Consider the following 26309-nt stretch of genomic DNA (forward strand, 5'->3'; position numbering starts at 1 on the left):
ACCCAATTTTAATTACGCAAACATGTTTCTAACAGATAGTTTATAACGTTGATTAATTAATTCCACATAAGTATACCAAAATAATAAATTTATTTACGACAAGGAAAAAATCTGCACTGAAACTTTTTACTTGTCAAAAATAAATGCAATGAACGTTGAATGAACGAAGCTTCTCTGCTTTTCCTCCAATCACAGCCTAGTATAGTGTAGGCGACATGTCTGTGATTGGTTGACTCGTGAGAAGTTTTTATGACGTTCATTCTGTTCTCTTGTCAATCCACTGTCAATCTGACAGTGCAATGACATCGCGAGATGATAGTTGTCACGTACGTAGAAATTGAATTTTGTGTAAAAAAATACGACTTTTATTAATTAAAATTAATTATAGTGATAATGAAAAACACGCGAAACTCAGTGCCGTCGTTGTTGGGTATGCAAAGTTAATCATACTATCGAGTGATGACGTTGAGCAAGGACGATGTGATCTTTAGAGTCAATAGAAACAAACTTTGTCGTCTCATTGTTTGATTATAATCACTATCTCTGCGGAGATATTTTGATATGTCACATTTTGGGGATTTTATGGACGGCGTCCCCGTAAAAATCTCCGAAAAATACAAGCGACCGCCTCGAATAGATTTGCCGTACAGCGTGCACGAATGCCCAATACGAGCACAAAATGTGGTCGACAACGCCGTATATTGCACTCAATTTGAGACCAACGTGCTGTCAAAGCTCAAGGAACTACGGAGCGCTAAAGAAACAAAGAAAAACGAACGCAAACATCGCTTACAGTTATTAGAGGAAGCCAAACAGAAAAAATTGGATGCGATCGCCGCCGCCGAGGCAGAGGAAAAACTTAAACAGCTCAGTGTCTCTGAAGTGTCTTACCCGAGTACTGACGAGATAAGTGCAATATCTCCTGATGAGAAAACTGACAAAAACTGTGATACTCCTACTCCTGTGTTGGAAGAGTCCCGGAACCGGAGCCTGCTGTTCCTGAAGTCACCTATCAGACTTGCACCAACCCTGAACCAGAGCTGAATATCTTACAGCCCATACAGTTACAAGCTAACTACCCCCAAAACAGTTTATTAGATGATCCTGACCCATTACAGGAATATAAAACTAACACTAAAATTAAGAAAATACCACAATACAATCACAATGTAGAAACCCTTACATTTAGAGACTTTGAAAATGATACTTCTAGCCCATTTGATAATGTGGAGTTAAAGACAATAAATGACATGGAATTGTTAGCCCAGATACTGCAAAGTCAAAAGGAATCTACAACAAGTTGTAATCCACAACAGTATTTACCTGATCAAACATATGCAGCTCCGAGCTGTGCATCCCAAGCTCAGGCAGAGGGGCTTGCATATATGCCCAATTCCTACACAGAACAACAAATGCAAGACCCTGGATTAATGTATATAACACCGCAGCACTACCCTGTCTCTAACGGTTACTATGTACAAGCCGACAATGTCTGTGATAACCAAATGCCAATGGAAAACATGTACATGCCAAATTATCAATATTATGTTCCTACAAATCCATATCCTGCTAACACTCAATATTATAACAATCCATTACCAGTCAGTACAGACCTTAATCAACCCCAAAATGAATCTACATTTATTCCTCAACCATATTATTTTCATCAATACCAACCTATGCCTGCACAGATACCAACTGAAAATCTAGTACAGGAAGAGAACAAATCAAATGAAAACACAAGTATTCAGATCAAGTCAAGGTCACGAAGTGTGCCCGACATAGTTAGAGAGTTGAATGAAGAAATCATGTCAGCAAGGCTCAGGGCAAATGAGAGGTCTTCTCATAATGTAAGTCCGGCGCCAACAAACATTCCACAACCATCTTCAAGCGCTGAAAAGAAGGAAAGAAAAAGCAAAAGGAAATCGGAACAGCTGCCAAATCCTTTAGAGAAGCTGTCTCCAAAGCTTCAGGATATGTGTAGGAAGATCCATGGCATGGGGTTCCCGCTTGACAGGGTTGCTAGAGTATGTACGCTAGTTGGAGATAATGATAAAAAGGTGAGACACCACAGTTAATTCCTTATCTTTATTTAAAACATATTTTTAAAGTAGATTCAAGTAAACATTGTACATAAAAACCTTTATCTCTCTGTTATAAGCAATTATCTATCTAAAAGTGTCTTGTGTTTTAGTATCTTTATTACATACAATTTACTGAAAATACTTAGTTGCAATGAAGTATCATGCTAAGACTATCTACAATAATTTATTTTTCAGTACAGATGGTCGTTTTTTTACGCACTAGTTCGAGAAGTGGTTCATTATATGCCAGGTCGAAACTTCGGAGGCTCATCTGTACTGAAAAACGTCGTACGATACACGTGCGAAAAGGAAATTCGTAACTCGTGTTGATTTAAAACACGACCGAAGGGAGTGTACTATAAAACATGTATTACAAAGTTTGTAAAAATTGCTCTACAGGTAATTTTGGTTGGGTGTATGTTTTAAATCAATAATAATATTCCACTTTTAAGTGTGCAAAACTATAACACATATTTTTTTAGGGTTCCGTAGTCAACTAGGAATCCTTATAGTTTCGCCATGTCTGTCTGTCCGTCCGTCCGTCCGTCCGTCCGCGGATAATCTCAGTAACCATTAGCACTAGAAAGCTGAAATTTGGTACCAATATGTATATCAATCACGCCCACAAAGTGCAAAAATAAAAAATGGAAAAAAATGTTTTATTAGGGTACCCCCCCTACATGTAAAGTGGGGGCGGATTTTTTTTTTCATTTTAACCCCGACGTGTGATATATTGTTTGATAGGTATTTAAAAATGAATAAGGGTTTACTAAGATCGTTTCTTGATAATATTAATATTTTCGGAGATAATCGCTCCTAAAGGAAAAAAAAGTGCGTCCCCCCCCCTCTAACTTTTGAACCATATGTTTAAAAAATATGAAAAAAATCACAAAAGTAGAACTTTATAAAGACTTTCTAGGAAAATTGTTTTGAACTTGATAGGTTTAGTAGTTTTTGAGAAAAATACGGAAAACTACGGAACCCTACACTGAGCGTGGCCCGACACGCTCTTGGCCGGTTTTATTTTTGTATGAATATCCCCATATATACCAAAATAAATACAGTAAAAATAATCAAGATGTTTAGACCAACAGCTTAATTAATGATACATAGTAATTTAGAAAAGTATTTTGAGTAATTTTAAAAGTGACATTCATAAAGTAGGTCACAGGTATAATTGGATGACTAAGCCCATGCCTGTAGCTAGACATTAATTACCATACATATTAGCCTATCAGTATGTATGTATTACCTACTAAGTCGAATCTTAAGTCTTTGTAATAAAGTTTAGAATCGTCAGTTATCCTTCACTTCACACTTAACTTCACGTGTCACCTGTGTACTATGCCAGCGGTTCTCAAACTTATTTTCCCATGGAACCCTTTTAGATAGCAAAATATCTGACGGAACCCTTAAATTAAATAAATAAAAAAAAATAGTTTATAAGTTTATTTATTAATAAGTAATCATAAGTAGTAAAATCTAATGATTAGATTCTAATGTGATGAGGCTGTTTTTTTTTAACAATTGGTAAATATTTGGTTTTATTGAAGAGAGTTGAAGTTGCATATCAGGTAACCAAAATTCACACGGAGCCCCCAGAGAGGCTTTGCGGAGCTCTAGGGATCCGCGGAGCACACTTTGAGAATGGCTGTACTATGCTATAAACCTCAGTATGGGGTTTTATTTGACCGCTGAGGTTTTATTATGAATTACTAGCTTTAGCCCGCGGCTTCGCTCGCATTAGAAAGAGACAAAAAGTAGCCTATGTCACTCTTCATCCCTTCAACTACCTCCACTTAAAAAATCACGTCAATTCGTCGCTCCGTTTTGGCGTGAAAGACGGACAAACAAACAGACACACACACTTTCATTTTTATAATATTAGTATGGATTTGTTTGTATTTTTATATTTATTTATTAGGCACACAAACAGACATTTACAACATGAAATAAAATAATATACACTATGTTTTTACAGTCAATAAGCTGGGTCCACACTGACCGAACGGTTTCGCGAGGCAATGCCTAGCGCGCAAAACGTCCGTGCTCATGCGCGCACGTTTGCCTCGCCCGAATATGCATATATTTATTGCCGTGAGCGTGAATCGTGATGATTTCTTTTTCTTTTTAATCCTTATCCAAAAGAAAATGCGAAAACCCCAAACACGTGCCAAGGCAATATGTGCAGAACAATTTTGATCAGCTGACTGAGGGCTGCCATCTTGCCGAGCAAATTGGCTCCGTCGAGGCAAACGTCCGCACACGAGGACTGACGTTTTGCGCGAGGCATTTCCTCGTGAGGCTGCTCGGTTAGTGTGGACCCGGCTAATGAATTTCAAAGATATGATAAAACTTTTGTACCTTAATCCTTTGTGGTAAGTTGAAAAATCAGAACATAATAATTATATCTTTTACATCAACTGTACGTTCACGTAGTTATCAAACAATTTATAAAAAGCTGTAAGTGTAAGGGTTACAGTTCCAAACGTAACTTTTTAATTCACCATAGCCAGCATAAGCTGACCCGTCTCTGTCTTCATTTTCCAGGTGATCGAAGGTCTGCTAATACTGGGCGAGCTGATGGACCTTGGCTTCTCAGAAGGCCGAGTGTCTGCCGCGCTGGCCAAACATGAGTTTAACCGAGACAAGGCGCTGGACGATTTAGTGTCGTAACGGTTAAAACGGTATTGAAAATATGTGGAGTGACAAGGTGGAGCAGTAGGGACCAATATTTATTGACAGAAATATACTGTGGCTCATTTGGATATAAGTAGTTTAATTTCAAATTATATTTTTTAATATATGAGGAGGGAAAATCATACCGTGTTGGACATGGTTTTCTCAAGATTCCAATTTATAAGGATACTATTAGTGTTCTATTTTGGAATCGTTTACTTTACTGTAAAAGATATCCAAGTTCTTAATAAGGCAAGCTCATAATGCTACATCATTATCAAATAGGTTAATTTCCACTTTAAATTTGATTAGCGACAGACCTAAATGGAAGTGGATTTTGACTTATGTGGGGCATATCAATAATAACTGTACCCACAAACTGATAAATCATTAAGGTTTTTTTTTTTTTAATTTAAAGCAATAACGCTCTTAAAACGTCGAGACTGTGGAAGCTTGCCAGAAGCGTGCGAGTCTTTCCATTCCTTTTTTTCCACGCCTGAGGGAAAGCAAATGGGCGGTACACCAAGCATCAACCACATGACGGACGGACTAAAGTGGGTGATAGACGTACGAGCAAGTACGCGTAGGTACTTAAAGATTTCAACCCGGTTGGATCGCCGACAACTATGCGCGGCGGTTTTAAAGTACGCGTACGTACCGTAAGGTGATACACAACCGAAAAAGGTCGTCGAGGCGAGCCATAAGTACGCGTACGCTGGTACGTCTAAAACCCACTTAACGTTAATAATCACTATAATCATTGAAGTACAAAACTTCCCATACCATATGATTTGGTGCTCCCGGCCGCCTAAAGACTTTAATTAAAATGAGTAATTGTCGTTTACCTACTGCTCCATCGACCACGTTTAGGCTGTTTGCTATAAATACTTACCTTATTATAATGCGTTTAGTGGTTGGACGAAAAATGCCTGTAATTTAATGTATTTTGCGAGCGTTTATAAAATTGTTATCTATCATCTCGCCGGAAAAACTGAGACATTGGTCGGCAAAATTATTTTTTATGGGGATTCATTTAATAGTTCACCATGTATAAACACACCGTTATTTTAGAGGATGATAACTTTTTGAGGGAATCTATCGACAGGACAGTCTTTGTGGTGACAGTCTACATATCTTCGAATTATACTGACTTTGGCTTCAAAATTTTCGGCAAAATGACAGATAATCTTGTAAAAACGATAGACGCGAAAGAGTGATATATTTTCAATAATATATTAAGAGTAGGTAGTGTGTCGAAATAATTATTATGCTAGAATATGTAAGACTGAGCGATGACGAGATATTTGAATTCCAGCTATTTAAAATATTTTTTTATGTATTCATAAGAGGTGACGCAAAATGATCCTGTAAAATTTTCTATCGGTGGAATTTTGGCGTCAGCTCTTAGAACGTGATTTTTTTTAAATACTTAGCCTGATTTATTATCGTTTATCGTTTGCACTTTTAACTGATAATTCGTATATGGTGCACTATACTCGGTTAAGAGGCCGGTTCAATGGGTAAAAATTCAGTATCTGTCAAATTACCCCATTTACACACACTAACGCACGTCACACTCACCAACATACTTTTCGCACACTACCACAATTTATTGGAAGAGGTCAGTGACCCTCATAGAGGAACTTAAGACAGGTCTATAGTTTTACTGAAGATCAGTTGTAACGTTATAATCCCATCAAAAACATTAATGTGAAATGTGAGCCAAGTTCAATATTATATAAGTATGCCTTGGTTGTTGACAATGTTGACGTAAACGACAAAATCATTGAGATCTAAAGAGTGCCAAGTTCAATGGCCAGTCCTCAATTTTTTTTATAACAATTGATAACATAAAATATCATTTCTTATGCATTCATTCGTTAACACACACACACAAAATAAACGTTATAAATAAGAAGACGTAAACAAGAAGACGATGCTACGAAATGGTCTAATCTTCCGATCAGACCATCCGGTGAAACAATCACGATAGGTCACAAAAATTATAGAAAACATACATTATAGAAAATTACAGAAGCATATAGATTATAGAAGCAAGTTACATTATATAAAAAAAAAACACAAATTATACTAGTACTACAGGCTTTTTAACCTAAAACTGGTATTAAAAATATTACCACTTGTATCGTACCATCATATCGGGTCAGACACCGCTTGGCTGAACATTAAACCAGCTATTGCAACCAGCACGGGAAGCATAGTCGCGCGATAGACGATAAAATATCAGGCCGTCCCTATCGCACTATTAGTAAGTGCGATAGGGACGGCCAGATGTTTTATCATTTATCGCGCGACCATGCTTCCCGTGCTGCGCCACAGTGTAATGCTACGCTACGTGCATTAACGTGACAAACAAAACAAGTCGAAAGAACTGCAAATCACGCCTGTATCCCATAAAGGGGTAGGCAGAGCACATGAACTACTCAAATTTCAGTGCCACTCTGCTCAAATTTCAGTGCTACTCAAATTTCAGTGCCAAGGCAAAAAGGGGTTGAAAGACAACGAAAATTGTGACATTTCAGTGACAGGTTGCCAGCCTCTCGCCTACGCCACAATTTAACCCGTATCCCACAGTCGACTTCTACAACACACACGGGAAGAAAGGAGGTGGTGAAATTCTTGCAAAACTAAAATGGATTTTTATCAAATTACACACAAAATTATACATTTAACTACATAGGAGCAGCATAGCTACATAGGGCAGTTGGTAGTGACCCTGCCTGCTGCGCCGCGGTTTAGAATCCCGGTAAGGGCATTTATTTGTGTGATGAACACAGATATTTGTTCCTGAGTCATGGATGTTTTCTATGTATATAAGTATTTATATATTATATATATCGTTGTCTGAGTACCCACAACACAAGCCTTGTTGAGCTTACCGTTGGCTTCAGTCAATCTGTGTATTAAGAATGTCCTATAATATTTATGTATATTTATATTTATTTTATTTATATTGTATTTATAGGAAGAATCATTAAGGGCGAGAATTACAAGAAGAGCTAAGATAATGCGAATGAAACTTGACCTAAGTGACAAGTAGAAATATAAGTAGTAGGGATGTACCGACTATTTAGTCGCCGACTAGTCGGGAAAGCCGACTATCCGGCCACATTTGTAGTCGGCGATTAGTCGGCGACTAGTCGGCAAAAAAGGCCGATTAGTCGGCACTTCATTAGTGATAGAAAAACAGTACAAAATTAAATTACCAGCTGAAAATTATGGTTGTATTATGTAGCTATTAGTAATTCCTTTTTTTGTCAAAACAATAAATATCTGTTATCACCACAGAAATAAATTTCCTACCTAGGAATCGACTTCATAGGCAGGATCACTACTCTACTCACTAAGCCAAGCCGGTTGTTAAAAATGGAAAATGTATATAAATATTGTCATGAACATCTGTAAAAAATCATGAAAAGCGCGAACGAAGGACCAAAAATGACATTCAAAATGTGAATTTATCGAAAATTATATTCTGGCCGACTAGCCGACTAGTCGGCCGACTAATCGGCCACCCAAGCGCCGACTAGTCGGTAGTCGGCCTAGCCGGCCAAATCAATAGTCGGTACATCCCTAATAAGTAGGTAATCTACAGGCAACTTGTGTCATGTATACAGGTTTCCTGGTTAAGTTGGTGGCTGTGCAAGTATTCTATAAGCTTTGTTTTGAAAGTGTGAATACTTTGCAGATTCCTCAAGGGCGGCGGAATGTTATTCCAACACTTCGAACTTTGGTATTTATAACTTCCTCAGAAAGCTGCCGAAGCGTGGCGTGGCGTCAGCAAATGGATTCAACATTGACGGCGGTCGCGAAGCTTAATACAAGATAACTTATTAAAAAGATATGCAGGCGATTTATACTTCAAGACTCCGAAGAGTAGACAAGCCAAATGAAGCTTACGACGATGCAGCATTTTGAGTAAATTATGCTGATTAAGGAAGGGAGTCACGTGGGCTCTCGATGGAATATTGAAACAGTAGCGCGCACATGCATTTTCCAAATGACATCTATTGAGTATGAAACCAATTACTAGGGCTAAAAAAATATGATTTTCCATATGTATTCGCAGTGCGCACTGATGACTATGCCGCAAGTTGGTATGCGATTGGAAGATATAACTAAAACATAGGTATGCGACCCGATATGGACCCGTTACAGGCACAAAGTATAAGTAAAATGTCCTAATAGAACCAGTTAAGTGAAAAAGTTTTTTTAGTAGAACTAAAGTTATAAAAAAATATCAGATTGTTTCCTTTATATTCACCTAATGTTATATATGCACATAATAATTATGTATGTCGCAAATATCAATATAAGAGCCAAATTTAAGACGTTTATGTGAAATAGTTTTTGAGTTGTGAGGGCGCCCAAAGAGGCTCCAAATGGTTCGTGTAATATTACACACGAATCACACGATGCTGTCTGCCAGTTCGGTTACTTGAACTTGGCTTGACACGCTGCCGCGTGTTTAGACTGCGAACAGTGTCAATCTAGTGTTACCATATCACACGAATTCACTCCGATTATTTTTCAAAATTTATTTGTGCAAACACCATAATTATAAAATCAAAATGTATTCTGTCCAACAAGTCTGTCAGTAAATAAGAACAAAGAAAACTATATGCGTCCTTTTCTTTAGGGTGCTAGAGAAAAGGATACCTATAGTTTTCTTTGTTCTTATTTACTGACAGACTTGTTGGCCAGAATACATTTTGACAGACTTGTTTGACAGAGTATAACTCTGGTCTAAAAAAAGTGCTTCGTTTATTCTAATTATAAAGCCTATTCCGCATGAATTAAAATAATAATTTTCGAAATTTAGTTAAAGTTGTCTGAATCTAAGGTTACGTGCATCGTGTGCAAACACCATTTAAAAAATATATTGAACATAAGAAAAATGTAATACACTTATTTAATGCATTACTTTTTTAATGCATGTCTGTCAAAGCAGAGATATATGATATAAAATAATTACTCGAACAGAAAATCTAAACAATTAAACATCAATTAAAAAAAAATATCAAACGAAAGCATTTATTACTACTTGACAGAACAATTTTGTGATAAGAGAATGGCAGAACAATTAATAAAATCGCCATTTACGTAAATAATCGTTTATAGAATATAATTATAATGATTAATTCTGTTAGTTTTTTCATACGCCACACTGAATGTCTCTTCGCGGAAGAAAATGTGTCACGCATACACTGACACACTAAATAGTGTGACCAGTATAATGAAAATAAAGTCCAACGAGTTAAAATTAATTTTAAAACTTTTTCATTTTAATAAAGTTTAGAAGACAAAAAAATACCTAAATTGCTTATAATTCTATCAAAGTAACATATATTTTTTAATTTCTCAACAATAATAAGTCGTAAACAACAAAAAAAGACAATTTTAAATCGAGACTCTTTCACACGTCACAATATTTATTTACCTTATTACTTTTGAACACATTCATAGCACTGGCAATCTTTTTGTATCCGTATATGACTTCTAGTGTCAAAAACAAATGTCATTGGAGCAAATTTGGCGACACGTCTGCTCTGAACGAGCTCGATCGAGCGTCTGAGTCCATAGAATCTGTTCGCAGTTTTGACGTTTGTATGGAAAATTTACGAAAGTTTATATTCAACATTGATTTTATTCGTTCTCTTTGTGAGGAAAAATATGAAAAGGTAATAATTCTGTAGTCCAGTTATGTAGCTTATAGAATAACATTATTTTAAAACTAAAAGACGGTCGTACATATTCAAATTTATCAAGATGCCGACAGCAGCCAACCGCATTTTAGTTACAATTTTAAGTAAGTATATATCTAAAATTGGAAGTGTTTCCTGATTTATATTACACACTATTTTGCATACACATACTTAAAGTTTATAATTATCAAGAAAGCCTTTTGTTTGCCTAAAAAGTTTTCGAAGTAATTGCCATTTGATTCGAAGTATTTTCAGACAGAAATTGATTTCGTTTAACTTCCATTTACTGTATTTTAGTAGCATAATAATACACATGTAAACTACTGAATTTTTAGTTTAGGATATAAATAATGCGACGATATCAATTCTAGCAGTCTAAAGCATACAGAATTGAGCTGAGCTCACTCAGACGTGACCACTATTTGCGGGTTTTCTTAAACGAGCGTCAGGAAAACACTCATAATTAATTCAGGGAGTAACTTTTCCTTGATGTCAACTACTGATTTTGTAGATAAGAAGACGCGCTATTTAAAACAAGTACTGTTCTTATCAATAAGTATATACTGAGACTAAAACCAGACGTAGAAAACTACCAATTTTGCGATTTTCTACTTTTTGACATTGACGGACTCTTAAGTGTTTGTCTGTTATAATTATATAATAGGTACATACAGACATTTATAAAACGGATCCTTGTGGATGCCAATGAGTAAATCGAAACTGCAAAAAGCTGAGTCATTGCTCAGTATGGCCATAGACAAGTTAACGGAGACATACCTACAGAACGTTAGGGCCAGTTGCATCAACCACATTTGACATATAGGTACATCATCGTCACACAGCAGACGTCTATGGAACTTCCCATACAATAAAATTTAACGAACGCTTTAACGGTGATAGACGGTTTAATGCAACCGGCCCTTATTGGTTAAAGTTAGCGGCTATTCTTCTCCAGAAATTAGACTGCAGCGCCACCTAATGCAGTTATCCAGAAACACTCGGTATGTTATTGTCTGTGGTATTATGCTATTCTTAGCCTACTTAAAGTAGATAGCTTATTTATTTTTATATCTTCACCACGTAATTCTTCTAGCCACTAACCAGGTCCACATAGAGCGAGACACGTCGCGAGGCGATTTCCTCTCGCGGTCTCGTAGGTAGGTACTACATATATAGACGTGCCTCGACCGAGGCAGCACATGCGCGATTCAGCCACGACATTGGTCTAAGCGCGACAGCGGTGAGCGGCGGCCATACATTGGAGCGAGACACAGCGATGGGACTTTTCATTCGTACGTATGCCGAGGCACGTCTACATTAGACATTTGCTGCGCGAGCACATTTCCTCGCGACGTGCCTCGCTCTGTGTGAACCTGGCTAAAAATTAAAAGCACATGTTTTGAGCTCTTATTTATTATCAAGCGTTTGCTTAGTTACGATTTTTACTGCACTGACATCGAGATTATTTATTTCCTTTGTGCAATACAATAAGTGTATGTCTAAAGTATTGAATGACCAGTCATCAACTCATTCTGTGGTCAAGGTCATATCTGCTGCTGTATCACGTGCTTTTAGCAAAAGGTTATGTTTGCGAAATTTTAAATGAGTATGCGTATCCAGGATCAAATCCAACCGGTCCTTATTTTAGTACATAGTCTATATTTATTTCTACAGTAAGTGAATATATGCATTTTGTTATATTTCAAATATTCGTCCATTTAGTAAATTATTAGCCCGGTAACCTAAGAATATTATAACCTGATTTTTCATTAAAACTTTTGCAAACCACTGTCATTGGAAAGTATATACATTGTTGTAAAGTTAAACTTTAGTATACAAAATGATACAACTTCGGACACCGATATTGCATTCGTAAACTTCAAAACGAATTATTGTAATAATTGTCGAACACTATTTTGTTTAAAACATCACAATGTATATAAATAATTAAATATATGCATGGTATAAAGTATTTTCGTAGTCAATATATAATATAACGATATAGATATTTGCAGTTAAGCAGAAAATGTAAAGAAGTGAGAAGAAAAAGAGGAAATTTTGTTTTTCGGCCATGTCTGATAATTAGGGCGATACAGGCGGACTGCAGTTTCCCAATGTACAATTGGATTACAGCTCGTCATATTAGCCCTTATACCTACGTAGCTGCCATAGAAAAATATAAGTAATGATAAGAACTGGTAACTCCATAAATCAGGTTATCTTACCAAAATGCCAGTCATTTGGTAGTCGACATCTAGCGTTGGGTAGCGGAATTATCAGTACCACTATTCAACACCATGTGTCAAAAGTATCGCATCTGACAAACAAATTAATAATAATTCATTTTATTACTTACTTTACCAGCAGAAGGAGTAATAAAATAGAATACAAATTAATCTTATAATGATAATAATGGCTGAAAATTTTAGCTATTCGTTCAGAGATAATTTACGCTATTCGACGATAGATGTCACTTCAAAATAACTCGTGTTTACTGATGTATGAAATAACTACTACTATTTCTTTACTTATATTTCTCTATGGTAGTTACATACATATTCGTATGGCTTGCACCTTACATTATATAACGAAGTAAAATAATATTGTATTTCAGCACGTCGATTATTGTAATCAAAACGACGATAAATTGTCGTAGACAAGTATACCTATTACCAATATCATAAGTTACTTTAAAAGTACGGACTTATTTTATACTTTGCTTGCCTAGTCGCGTTAATAATCCTTAAATTGAATGTAACCTAACTGTGAAATTCATATCTATCTCATTTTGCGTTTGCCTGATGTTTCTTTCGTCAAATTTTCTTTTGACCGAATGTGAATTCCGAAAACCTTTGGTTTTTAAAAGGTACTCCTTTTAAAAATCCTAGAAAACCCTAACCTAACAAATAACCTAACCAGGCAGGCAAGTATGGTCGCTCGATAAATGATAAAACATCTGGCCGTCCCTATGGCACTATTTGTAAGTGCGATAGGGACGGCCAGATGTTTTATCATACCACTTATCGCGCGTCGCGCGACCATACTTGCCTGCCTGACGTCTACAGGACGTTTTTTAAGTTTCAGGAATTGAACTGTTTTCTTTTAATCGCGTAGACTATATACTAATGAAAATTAGACAAATAAAACACCAGGAAATCTTATCGAAGAATAAATAGACAATCAGCCATTTTAGCATTTTTAGATGTAACAATAATATGTTTTCTGCTTTACTACACACACATTGAACATATATTTCACTAACACTGTTGTTGTACACTATTTTATTTATTGAATGAAATTGTTTTATGTTTAAATTATGATGACAGAGTCAATAGAAAATGAACTTTAACTCTTTAGTAATAGGAATGCTGTTATCATCAAAGAGAATATAATCACTACGTTATGGTGGTTTGAGAAGAAACAAAGATGAGTAATATCCCATTTGTGCACTTAGTTTTCTCTCTGTTTCTGCGACAAAATTGAGAGGGAGGTATATATTCATGAGTGTATGATATTAATGATAGACATTGTTAATGCTATAACGCCGTGGCTTGCGTGGGCGACGGTCGCGCGATGGTCGCGCGGCGGCGATGCGACGCATACGAAATCAAACCTTATCGATATGGAAGTATGAGACGCGACGCCGACGGCGACGGTCGCGTGACCGTCGCCCACGCAAGATACGGCGTAAGGGCTCAATTACACGAGACGTGTGTTAAGACCAGGGTACGTAGCCGAATGGCACATATTACGCTCACGAAACGAAACACTCGTAGATATCTATCTCTATCGCTCTCGCGTATTGGTGCGACAGAGCCAGACTACCTTTCGCGGCATTTCGTTTCGCGTCGCAGAAATGCCATTCGGCTACGGCACCAGATCGGACAGTTGGGCGTCAGTTGTATGTATGACGTTTTCGGAATAATGAACCTTATGTTGTTAGAATGACGAGAATGACGCCCAGTTGTCCGATGTCAGTGTCAAAAGTGACGTTAATTCAACGTCAATTTTGATACAGTTAGATCGCATTTCTTTCGTATCGACATCGCAATAGAGCGATCGTTTTAAATAATTACAAAACCCACAGCTTCGTGTAATTGAACGCTATTAAAGGATATATAAGTGAACGCTTGGTAGAGTGCGTGATTTTATACTTTGGCTTCACATCAATGGAAATAATGTGTATGTAAATAAAGAGTTATTTTCTATTTGGTATTTTAAGTGACCTGTAAGCTAAGGTGCGTTCTGACCTGTAGGCTGTAGCACATCTCGGACACTGGCGATCAAATATATGAAAGAAGCGCGTTCCTAGCACACATTCTAAGCTCGTGTAGGTGAACGCGTACTATGCTTGTATGAGTGAAATATGACAGGTCGACTGGTCACGTTTTTGACAGGCGGTAACTGCGAGGTAACCGAGAGGGGGTTGGGGGCGCTTTCAGCGGGGAGTGTAAGTGGCCATACTGTACGATAGTACTCGTTATTATACTGTGCCTATAGTCAGTATCTTTACTTACTTAAATAAATGTAAACAAAATCTACCTTCAAAAAGCTCTAGTTGAGGGTAAAGGAAACGATTACACGACCAAATAAGAAGGTTAAAGACAGGTCACTCAGTGACAGATTCGCTTGGGTTTTTGTATTAAGTAGGTTAACCTGTAGTGTGGCCTATCACACTACATCTCCCTCCTCATGGAAAAAAAGATTAATTATCGGTTGAAATTAATCTTTTTTTTTTTTACTGTAATTATAATATCGATCTTATTAATGAAAAGACAGAAAAATGCCATTTAAAACATTTAACATAAAACGCAATAAAAAATCATAAGTATCTATAAATGTAGTTCATGGACATTCTCAAAAGGCATAAGCATCACTAGTGAAATAAGATAATATTGATGATAATCTAAAGTAAACACGTTTATATTCCCACAGTTGAACTAACCTAGAATACAAAGGCAACTCGCACGTACAGTTGTACATATTACTTATCAGAAAATTAACAGAAAAAAATAACATTACAAGGATGGTAATTACGCATAAACTAAAAAATATATTCTGCGCGTTGCGAAAACGAAATGGAACTTAAATTTAAAACACGTTGATAATGTAAAAAAACCTTAACCAATACAAACAAATGTTGTAACTACCCGACAACGAACAAGTTATTTGTTTACGTTCTTTTAAATATGTATGTACCTAATAAAACAACAAAGTATAAATCTGGTACTATACTACCTCCAGATATTGTCGTCAAGCGTAGAAAACTGTGCTATGTATCCGAAAGCTCGGCACTTGATAATGATAATAGACATAGGTAATCTAACTTATTTACGAAAACATGGGGCCATGAGGCCAAGTAGGAAAAAAATTAACAAATGTAAACCTAATAGGTAACCTGACATAGTCTACCTACAACGAGAAAATGGTTTTTATATGTTGATTGAGTGCAATTTGCACTATACGCTGCTATAGTGATTGCACTTTTGTTGTGACTTATATTATAATACACATTGTAATATTATGTATAGGTGCAAATGTGATTACTGATTAAACCAAGATTACTTAGTTTATCAATTTGGCAACCAGTACCTACTCTAACCCGAAATCGTAGGGTGTTGATGGAAACAACACACTTATAGATCAAGAGCCCAGGCCCGCCAGACCTTCCTCAAATTCTCAAGGATGAAACTTTGGGACAATGTAGAGTTCACATCGGCGTTTAATGTGTGCATATTTTCTAGTTCGGCCCATAGGCCAATTTTTTGCTATCAAGTGATGAAGGTGAAAAAAAAAGTGCTTACTTTCCTTAAATTCTCAAGGCTGATTTTTATATATGTGTTAGAGCACGTTGTTAGAAATTGGTTATCATCAATGCCAGACCGTTTCCGCCGGCCATAACTTTTACCAGACGCGACAAAGTTGGCAAAAAACGACTCTAACTTACCTCATTTTCTCAAGCCTGATTTTGATATATGATACGCAGGGACCTATAACTAGACCGTTTGTAAGCAGCCAGACCAATCGGATGGACCCAACCATCCGCCAGACCGACTTAAAGTTTCGATATGAGCATTACTAGAATTGAAATATTCCGGGTCTATAAAAGCTAAAAACTTGAATTTTCTACATTAAGCTACGTGTATATTGTATACTTGCCGTAATAAGCGACTTTCAAAAGTTTTACTTCTAAGGAAATAAAAAAATGAAAGTTTATATGTGGTGCAAGATTAATTTTAAGCTCTGAATTTTATTTAAACTGCGTAAGTACATGATTGTGTATTTTATTATAAATATTACTTTTATCAGACGCGACAAAGTTGGCAAAAAACGACTCTAACTTACCTCATTTTCTCAAAGCCTGATTTTGATATATGATACGCAGGGACCTGTAACTAGACCGTTTTATATATGTGTTAGAGCACGTTGTTAGAAATTGGTTATCATCAATGCCAGACCGTTTCCGCCGGCCATAACTTTTACCAGACGCGACAAGTTGGCAAAAAACGACTCTAACTTACCTCATTTTCTCAAGCCTGATTTTGATATATGATACGCAGGGACCTATAACTAGACCGTTTGTAAGCAGCCAGACCAATCGGATGGACCCAACCATCCGCCAGACCGACTTAAAGTTTCGATATGAGCATTAGTAGAATTGAAATATTCCGGGTCTATAAAAGCTAAAAACTTGAATTTTCTACATTAAGCTACGTGTATATTGTATACTTGACGTAATAAGCGACTTTCAAAAATTTTACTTCTAAGGAAATAAAAAAATGAAAGTTTATATGTGGTGCAAGATTAATTTTAAGCTCTGAATTTTATTTAAACTGCGTAAGTACATATGTATTTTATTATAAATATAACTTTTACCAGACGCGACAAAGTTGGCAAAAAACGACTCTAACTTACCCCATTTTCTCAAAGCCTGATTTTGATATGTGATACGCAGGGACCTGTAACTAGACCGTTTGTAAGCAGCCAGACCAATCGGATGAACCCAACCATCCCCCAGACCGACTTAAAGTTTCGATATGAGCATTAGTAGAATTGAAATATTCCGGGTCTATAAAAGCTAAAAACTTGAATTTTCTACATTAAGCTACGTGTATATTGTATACTTGACGTAATAAGCGACTTTAAAAAATTTTACTTCTAAGGAAATAAAAAAATTAAAGTTTATATGTGGTGCAAGACTAATTTTAAGCTATGAATTTTATTTACACTGCGTAACTACATGTGTATTTTATTATAAATAAAAGAAGAAAAGTAAATTAAACTTTTTTTTCGGTCGTCGAACAAGGTGGTTTAAAATTAGTTTTAAGATCGATCCTTTTTAATTTGTGGGCGAGGGACCTCACACTATGTATAAATATGGCATATACTAATTATTACAATATAAGATAGAATAATAATCTACATCGAATATATTTAAATTTATTTTATACTTTTTTACAAAAGCATAATCGTTGAATAATGCAAGAAAGTTGTTGAACGTTCATTTTGAATATTCATCCCCTACACGGGTTATAATTATAATAGAGACTTATTACGTCAAGTATACAATATACACGTAGCTTAATGTAGAAAATTCAAGTTTTTAGCTTTTATAGACCCGGAATATTTCAATTCTACTAATGCTCATATCGAAACTTTAAGTCGGTCTGGCGGATGGTTGGGTCCATCCGATTGGTCTGGCTGCTTACAAACGGTCTAGTTATAGGTCCCTGCGTATCATATATCAAAATCAGGCTTGAGAAAATGAGGTAAGTTAGAGTCGTTTTTTGCCAACTTTGTCGCGTCTGGTAAAAGTTATGGCCGGCGGAAACGGTCTGGCATTGATGATAACCAATTTCTAACAACGTGCTCTAACACATATATAAAAATCAGCCTTGAGAATTTAAGGAAAGTAAGCACTTTTTTTTTCACCTTCATCACTTGATAGCAAAAAATTGGCCGATGGGCCGAACTAGAAAATATGCACACATTAACCGCCGATATGAACTCTACATTGTCCCAAAGTTTCATCCTTGAGAATTTGAGGAAGGTCTGGCGGGCCTGGGCTCTGGGTCTATTATCTTCAAAACGGTCCCACAGAATGGTTTTAGGGCACACATGGTGTGTATTCCCTCTTTTACGCTACGTCTAGATAAACATACAATTTCAACCTAACTGTTATCAACATAAGGTGTCTATTTTATTGGAGATTATATGCACTGCTTGTACAGTCGCAATCGGATACATCGGAGCTGCCAAAGCTACCTGCTGTGCAAGTGTCAAGGCATGTCACTGTCATTCATATGTGTGAGAGAAAAAACATCTGCTCGCTCTCACATATGGAATTCTTTATCTGTGCAATGGACTAATAAGGTGGCGCCATCTGTCATAGTCTTTGAGTGTGCCTCCTCATTCACATACTATTGCCGCGTTTGCTCCGTAGTTAGTTGGTGCGTATTGAACAAACGCGGCAATGGTAGGTACGTGAATTGCTGGCAATGCCCGTGCAACATCACCGTAAAGGTAGCATTCGGATCCCAGCAGTCGCGACCCGGCAGCCGCTGCCCAGCAGCCGCGACCGGGTCGCGACTGCTGGGATCCGAATGCTACCTTAACGCTTTGGTAATAGAGGTGTGTTCCGATATATTTGAACACTTTGCCTGTTCTGATATATCTGATGGCTATACTGTACAAAAGTACCTACCTCAAAAAATGTCTCGTCTATGTTTATTCATCCGTCGGTATAAGAGCTGACTAGACATAAGAGCATAATATGGTATGGGACATAATTATTATTGGCAACTTTTTAACCGCCGCCCCAAATCTCAAGGAAGGTGGTTCTCAATTCGTTTGTATGGTTTTTTAATTTTTTTTTAGTGTTTGTTCCACGATATCGCCGTCGGTACTGGGCCGATTTTGAAAATTTTTTTTTGATTGAATGTATATGCATACAGATTGGCTCCATTTTTATCAGAACCCAGTTCTGATGATGGGATCCTGGAGAAATCGAGGGAACTCCTCAAATCTGAAAGTCATACATATATGGTGATTTTTATACTTTTAAAGGAACAGCATGCATTTACGTACGGAACAGTGACATTTGGTGCAGTGGAACTGCTGATGATGGTCAGAACGGAACTCCTCAAATCTGAACGGCACACTTACATCAGTGACTTCATTGGTATTTTTATAAAAACAGCATGCACTTACGTCCAGAACAGTGACATTTGGTGCAGTGGAACTGTTGATGAAGATCAGAACAGAACTCTAAATCTGAACGGCACGCTTATAATGACTTTGGTATTTTTATAAGAACAGCTTGCGTTTACGTTCAGAACAGTGATATTTGGTGCAGTGGAACTTCTGATGATCATCAGAACGGAACTCCTCAAATCTGAACGGCACACTTAGTGACTTTCGTATTTTTATAAGAACAGCGTGCAGTGAAGTTCAGAACATTGACATTTATTTGTTAGGAGATTTGTTCTCTTTGTTATGTTTGTTAAGCATCTTGAGTTTTCAAGTCAAATTTTGTCAACCTCGATTTTTTATAATCGGATATTGGATTCATGAGGAATTGAGGAAACTCCTCAAACCTTAACGGTATACGTATATTCATTTGTATTTCCACCAATAATCAAAGATTTACATTAAAAAAATACCTACACATTTCAACATAATCCAACATTCGCAAGTACGTTTCACCAGAACCACAAAAGCGGCAGTTTTTAGGGTTCCGTACCAAAAAGGTACAACAGGAACCCTTATGGTGCGACTCTGTCCGTCTGTCTGTCCGTCTGTCACATTCCTAAATATCTCGAGAACTACTAATGCTATCAACTTGAAATTTGGAATAGTTGTGACTTGTGAACATTGTAAACCTCTACAAATAGAAAGTATAATTTTTTTAAATATATTAATTTTAATTGTAGAAAATGGCCAAAATGAAAGGGGGGCAAACTGTAAATTTCAAGTTACTAGGTCAAGTGGGATATCGTTGGAAAGAGCTCAAATTGAACGTAAATAAGCTATTTTTTATAATTTTTTTGTTGTGGAAAAAAAATGAATTTTGAAGGAAAATGTAAAAAAAAATACCGTTCCCCCCCCTTATCTCCGAAGTTTACCAACGAAAAATTATGAAAATTTTATTAAACATTGGTTTTATGCTAAATATTACAGGAAAAATATAATCGTGTTTGTATTTTGAATACTTTTTTTTTATTCACAAAAAACTTTTCAGATTTTTACTTTCAATTTACCCACCCTTGCGGATGCATATCGTACTTCAAATTAATACGAGACGTTACGTAAACCATCTTCTATCCAATAAAGTAAAAACTGTTTAAATCGGTTAACATTATAAAGAATTATCCCTGAAAAACCAGGACGCGCAAATTAGTTAGCAAATTGACCGGGAGATGGCGCTATACACAATAATACATGACATGCCACGTCAAGGCCACCATACCTGTAAGCCTTAAAAAAGTAAAAGTCACCCCATTATATAAAGGGAAAGGCTCCAAATCGGCCCTAAGCTCGTATCGCCCTATATCTCTAGTACCTGCCGTTAGTAAACTGTTAGAAGTCGGGCTTAACATTAGATTGTTATCGTTCTGGACACCACAATTTACCCTTTCAGATAGACAGTACGCATACCGCGCCGGGCGCTCGACTACTGAGCTGGTGCGCGAGGTGGTGTGGGACGTGCTGCGCGCGCGGGAGGCTGCGCTGCAGGTGGCCGTGGTGTGCTGCGACCTCTCGCGCGCGTTCGACACCGCGGACCACCGCCTTATCGCGCGCAAACTGGAGCACTACGGTGTTTGCGGCCCGGCTCTAGCACTACTGTTGTCGTTCATGTCCGACAGATGCCAAGTGGTAGTTGGTGATGGCGGGCGTGTCCAATCAGAGGAAATGAAATGCCTACTTGAGTACCTCAGGGCTCGTGCCTTCGAATACTTTATTCAGTATCCTCCTGAACGACCTCCCGCAGGTTATAAAGGGCTCCAGCATATATATGTACGCTGATGACGTGACGGCCGTCGTCACCGGCACATCCCACGAGCAGTTGGAGACGAACGTTAACAGTACCCTTCAGCAGTTGAGCCAATGGTTCCATGCGAACGGTTTAGCCCTCAACAAAAGTAAGACTTCCTGGATGAAGTTCAAGCTAAACGGTCACGCGGTTCAGCCAACAACGGTGTGCGCTGGTGATGACGCTGTCCAGCAAGTAACGGAAACGAAACTTCTGGGTTTCACTATAGACAGCGGGTTGCTGTGGGACACGCACATCGATCAGCTGTGCGCCAAGCTTGGGAGCGCATGCTTCGCGCTGAAGCGCCTCGCAAGTACCGCGACCGGGGATGTCGTCAGGAGTTGTTATTTTGCCACAGTGCATGCGTACATCGCATATGGAACCGAGCTTTGGGCTACGGCAGCGGACTGGCATAGGGTATTTGTACTTCAGAAACGTGCCATTCGAGCAATAGCAGGTGTGTCTGACGACGTCTCTGCGCGCGAGTATTTTAGACAATTTAGCATTCTAACATTACCGTCTTTATTAATTGAACGAGTTGCAATATTTACCTATACCAATAGCGCACAGTTTGCAACAAAACCAACAAATACTAAGTACAGTCTACGTAGCAACAAAAACGCGGGCCAGCTGGTCTCCGCCCCCACAGGCTCGCGAAATCCAAACGGTCCGTGCGCGTCCTCGGCCCCCTAGTGTACAGTAAGCTACCAGTTACCGTCAGAGATGCACCTTCCTCACAGGTATTTAAAGGCAGGCTTAAGCGATGGCTACTGCATGAACAGTTCTATGACATTAATGAGTTGATAATAAAATATTAAATAATTATATTCAATCCCGATATAACCACACATAACTATATCAATAATAGAAAATAATCTGTACTTATGTATAATTATAAGTATAATGTTTTAATATGTACCCACTGACCTATCTGATGTTATGAATAAATATTTTCTTTTCTTTTCTTTTCTTTTCTTTCTTATACTCATTAGTGATCTAGTCAAGATATGATCTAGTCAAGTCATTAGAGTTATATGAAAATATGAGATTATTTTTACTAGGTAGTTTGAAAGAAAGTTTGTACGGAACCCTCGGTGGGCGAGTCCGACTCGCACTTGGCCGGTTTTTTTTTTCTTAAAAATTATTTACATCCATATTTTATACTTAGGTAACTGTACAATAATCAAGGAATAATAAGGCGTGAATTTTGTATGTTTTATCAATTTTATCATCTAGTTCGGATCGGACGGGGGAATGAGGTCGATGTCAAGAAGTTTAGGTAAGATAAGAATTTTGTGAGGTTTTAGTGTATAAAGATGTTTTAGTTTTTGGTGCTTAATTGTTTAATGTTTGTAAATTTTGATAACATTTACTTCTGTGAATGTGAATACCTATTATTTAGTATTTATATTGATCAATTTCGGGAAATTTTATAAAGTTCTAAAAGTTCATCTGCAATGAGTATGCTGAGAACCCTTTTAGGTCAGGAACTGTCGAAAAGTACAGATCAACCCAATAAAGCCTAATTCTGCTGCAGGGCTGAAAGCAGAGATATGTCGATGTCGCAGACGTCCGCAGACGCACAAATAATTCGAGTAAATATTTAGAAAAACACCGCTTGAATTCTTAGGTAAGCTACCTACTGCACAATGTTACATTCGAATACATTTAGCCAAGTAAAAGGTATAAAATAAAATACACCCAGTAAGTAATTCATCTCAGAATAAATTACCCATTTTCACACTTTCTTGACTTTGTTATCAGACACAGACTGTGTTCTTACTTTCCAGCTTTACTGCCAACTAAGAATATCCCGTTAATTTTACCCAAGCATTAGCACAAATTAGCATTGCCTTGTCGCAGTTTACTAATACAATGGATGCTTACGTGTCAGACTAAATTAATGAACTGTTTCCGCGTTTCTTGAGAATGGCGTTTAGTTCCTTTAGAAGCATGCGGATATGGAATAAGTTGTAAATTGAATAAAATTTGACCTATCACCCACTTATCAAATGCCTATACATTACTAAGATACCCCATTTGCGGAACTGGAGAAAGGGCTGTAGAAACATTTTATGCTCAATTCATCTCACAAAGGTATCACGTGCGTATTTCAAGTAAAAAAAGTTGCTGAGAGTGTCGGTTCGTCAATGCGTGTTCCGGATGATGCTCCTCGGTATGGAGAGAAACATGTCGAGCAATTTCTATCTCCATATAGGTATTTGCAAACAGGGTAAAATTTTCCATACCTATACTTGCCCTGTCTGGGTTATTCCCAGAATTTAGACAAGTTATCATGATCAACACTCGTGAAATTTATGCAAACGATATAAAGCTGTAGCGACTGCACCGATATTGTGGCGGTAACAACTGGGAATCACCAAACAATGCAGACAGTGGACATTGTCATACTTCACCGCTATGAATGGGTCAAGTCCATTGAAATCTGGCACAATTGGCTGCTTTCCAAAATCGTGCTCTGACAAAAGTAGATAGAGAACAGATTTGGAGAGCGGTGTAACAAAAATGTGTTTTCCATGCTGGGAGGAGACAGGTAGACAATTATAGTATGAATTTTCTGAGATGAACTTTTCGGTTTTGTCCTAATCTGTTAAACAAAGGCCTTTGTTTCTATTATTCGCCGCGGTTAGCTCCCGTTTCCACAGCACGTGCTAAAGTCTCAGTGTAGTTAAAAAGCAACTATCATGATAGCAATAAGGTTCAAATTTATTTAAACAGTTTGCAGTGTGCAGGTAACTTTTTTTGAAGATGACAAAACGTGTTATCTCCGAAAGGGCTTTTTATGGATTTGAACATTTTGAACCTTATTGCTATCATGATAGTTGCTTTTTAACTACACTGAGACTTTAGCACGTGCTGTGGAAACGGGAGCTAACCGCGGCGAATAATAGAAACAAAGGCCTTTGTTTAACAGATTAGGGCAAAGCCGAAAAGTGCATCTCAGAAAATTCATACTATAGCAATATTTTGTTTTGTTTTGATATTTTTGGTTACCTATTTATTTACGGTTTTATCTTTTGTAAAAAATTTGGTCCAGTCCAAGTCCAGTCCAGAACTTGAGTTTATGATAAAAATAACAATTTGGCCCAAATGTTTATATTCTTGGATGTACCTAGTTGATATTGGGGGTAAATAATTCAGTAAGTAATTTAGCTTTAGGTATTTATTTCTCATCCATAGTATCAAAACCAACCCCTTGGCATACATTTGTAAATGCTTGCCAGAGATAGATTATTGTATTATGAGAAAGTTTTAATCAGTTTTATTGCCTGATCGTACTTGACCTTATAACAATAGGTACGCTTTCGGAATGTGTCGCAGCATTAACGACACGACGACGTCAAATGGATGTCAACAATCCAGCTGTCAGGATTGCCCCGATGCCGGCAATATGCATAGTCTGGCGTTACATTTAAAGTTTAAAGAACGAGCACTCGGATAGATAACACCGGGTGTGCGAAGGCGACGGAGACAGAAAGTTGCAGGTTACAAGCAGGCCAGTCTGCCATCGGCCCGCGCTCGAGTCGCATGCCCGCGGCGCTCCGCTATCGGAACTTGTTCCCGACATGAACGTCTCGCGTTACGCTACTCGCTGCGCCTCGCCGCGTCGCCGATAAAATCTGCGAATCCGATATTTGGTCGATAGAGAGACAACATTCGTGTTACGAGAGCACTCGCCGGCCATGTGATCGCTCCCCGCCGATGGGAGCGAAAACCGAACAAAAAAGCCGCCTGCTAATGTATCCCGCCTACAAAAAAGGGATAAAAAGGCTATTCCTGGAATGCGCACATGTCGACGCCGGGTAACAGGCAGCTACTGATCCCGCAGTGTCGTCGAGATGCCCCGCAGGAGTAAATGGATGCATCTGGTGGCGGGCGTCGTCGCCGGCGTCACCCTCGGGGTCTTCCTCAAGCTCTGCTTAAAGCCGTCCTCGAGGACCTCCATAGAAGCATGTGAAGCATCGAAACTTATATCGCCGGATCCGCTGGCTTTGATAGATTTAAGACCGGAAGAGACTATCGAGAATTCCAATAGGAGTTTAGTGTTTGTGGGTGTCATGACTGCCGAGCAGTATTTGAATTCTAGAGCGAAGGCTGTGATCGAAACGTGGGCACAGGACTTGCCCGGTCGGATAGCATTTTTCAGTTCGGAGGTGTCTCGAGCCCCGGGGCTCCCGCTGGTGCCGCTGCGGAATGTGGACGACAGCTATCCGCCGCAGAAGAAGTCATTCCTCATGCTCTTGTACATGTACGAGAAGTACGGTGAAAAGTTCGAGTGGTTTATGCGCGCGGACGATGACATTTACGTGAGAGGTGATAAGTTGGGTGAATTTCTGCGTTCAGTGGACAGTAGGAAGCCACAGTTCATCGGACAGGCGGGGAGAGGAACTAACGATGAACGTGACGCTTTAGCATTGGATTACAATGAGAATTTTTGTATGGGTGGCCCGGGAGTGATGTTGTCTAGGGAGACGTTGAGGAGGGTGGCTCCTCACGTGAAGTACTGCCTGAAGCACCTGTACACGACGCACGAGGACGTGGAGCTGGGCCGGTGCGTGGCGAAGTTTGCCGGCGTGTCGTGCACGTGGAGTTATGACGTGAGTAGACGTTGTTTTGTGATAATAGACAATAATCGTGACTTGATTTGGCGACGTGAGGCAATGACGCATGCGTAACGGGTTTACGACGAGCATTGTTTTGTTTGACAAACTGAATGCTTAATTTCTTGGTGCACAGCACATTGCCGACCGACGTCTGAGCATATTA

At 38.1% G+C, this 26309-nt stretch overlaps 3 protein-coding genes across 3 annotated transcripts in view; all 3 read left to right on the forward strand.

Annotated features, from left to right (window-relative positions):
* The first annotated feature begins 319 nt into the window (after positions 1–319).
* On the forward strand, positions 320–5415 carry LOC125233884. Its single transcript, XM_048140037.1, is given in 3 exon segments — positions 320–981; positions 984–2060; positions 4635–5415. Coding segments are annotated over 3 exon segments (1602 nt in total). The 5' UTR covers positions 320–582; the 3' UTR covers positions 4761–5415.
* LOC125234186 lies at positions 5274–23327 on the forward strand. The gene is made up of 4 exons (XM_048140393.1): positions 5274–5340; positions 21129–21367; positions 21480–21938; positions 23286–23327. The coding sequence occupies exons 1-4, from the start codon at positions 5274–5276 to the stop codon at positions 23325–23327; spliced, it is 807 nt and encodes a 268-aa protein (XP_047996350.1).
* Positions 23328–24989: 1662 nt separating this feature from the next.
* The window catches only part of LOC125233906 (chondroitin sulfate synthase 1), a 52505-nt gene continuing 51185 nt past the window's right edge, over positions 24990–26309 (forward strand). The window contains exon 1 of the mRNA XM_048140075.1: positions 24990–26140. Coding sequence (XP_047996032.1) covers positions 25382–26140 — 759 coding nt within the window. The 5' untranslated portion in view covers positions 24990–25381. The remainder of the gene's footprint in view (positions 26141–26309) is intronic.

This window comes from Leguminivora glycinivorella, chromosome 15, assembly GCF_023078275.1.
Source record: "Leguminivora glycinivorella isolate SPB_JAAS2020 chromosome 15, LegGlyc_1.1, whole genome shotgun sequence".
Taxonomy (NCBI): domain Eukaryota; kingdom Metazoa; phylum Arthropoda; class Insecta; order Lepidoptera; family Tortricidae; genus Leguminivora; species Leguminivora glycinivorella.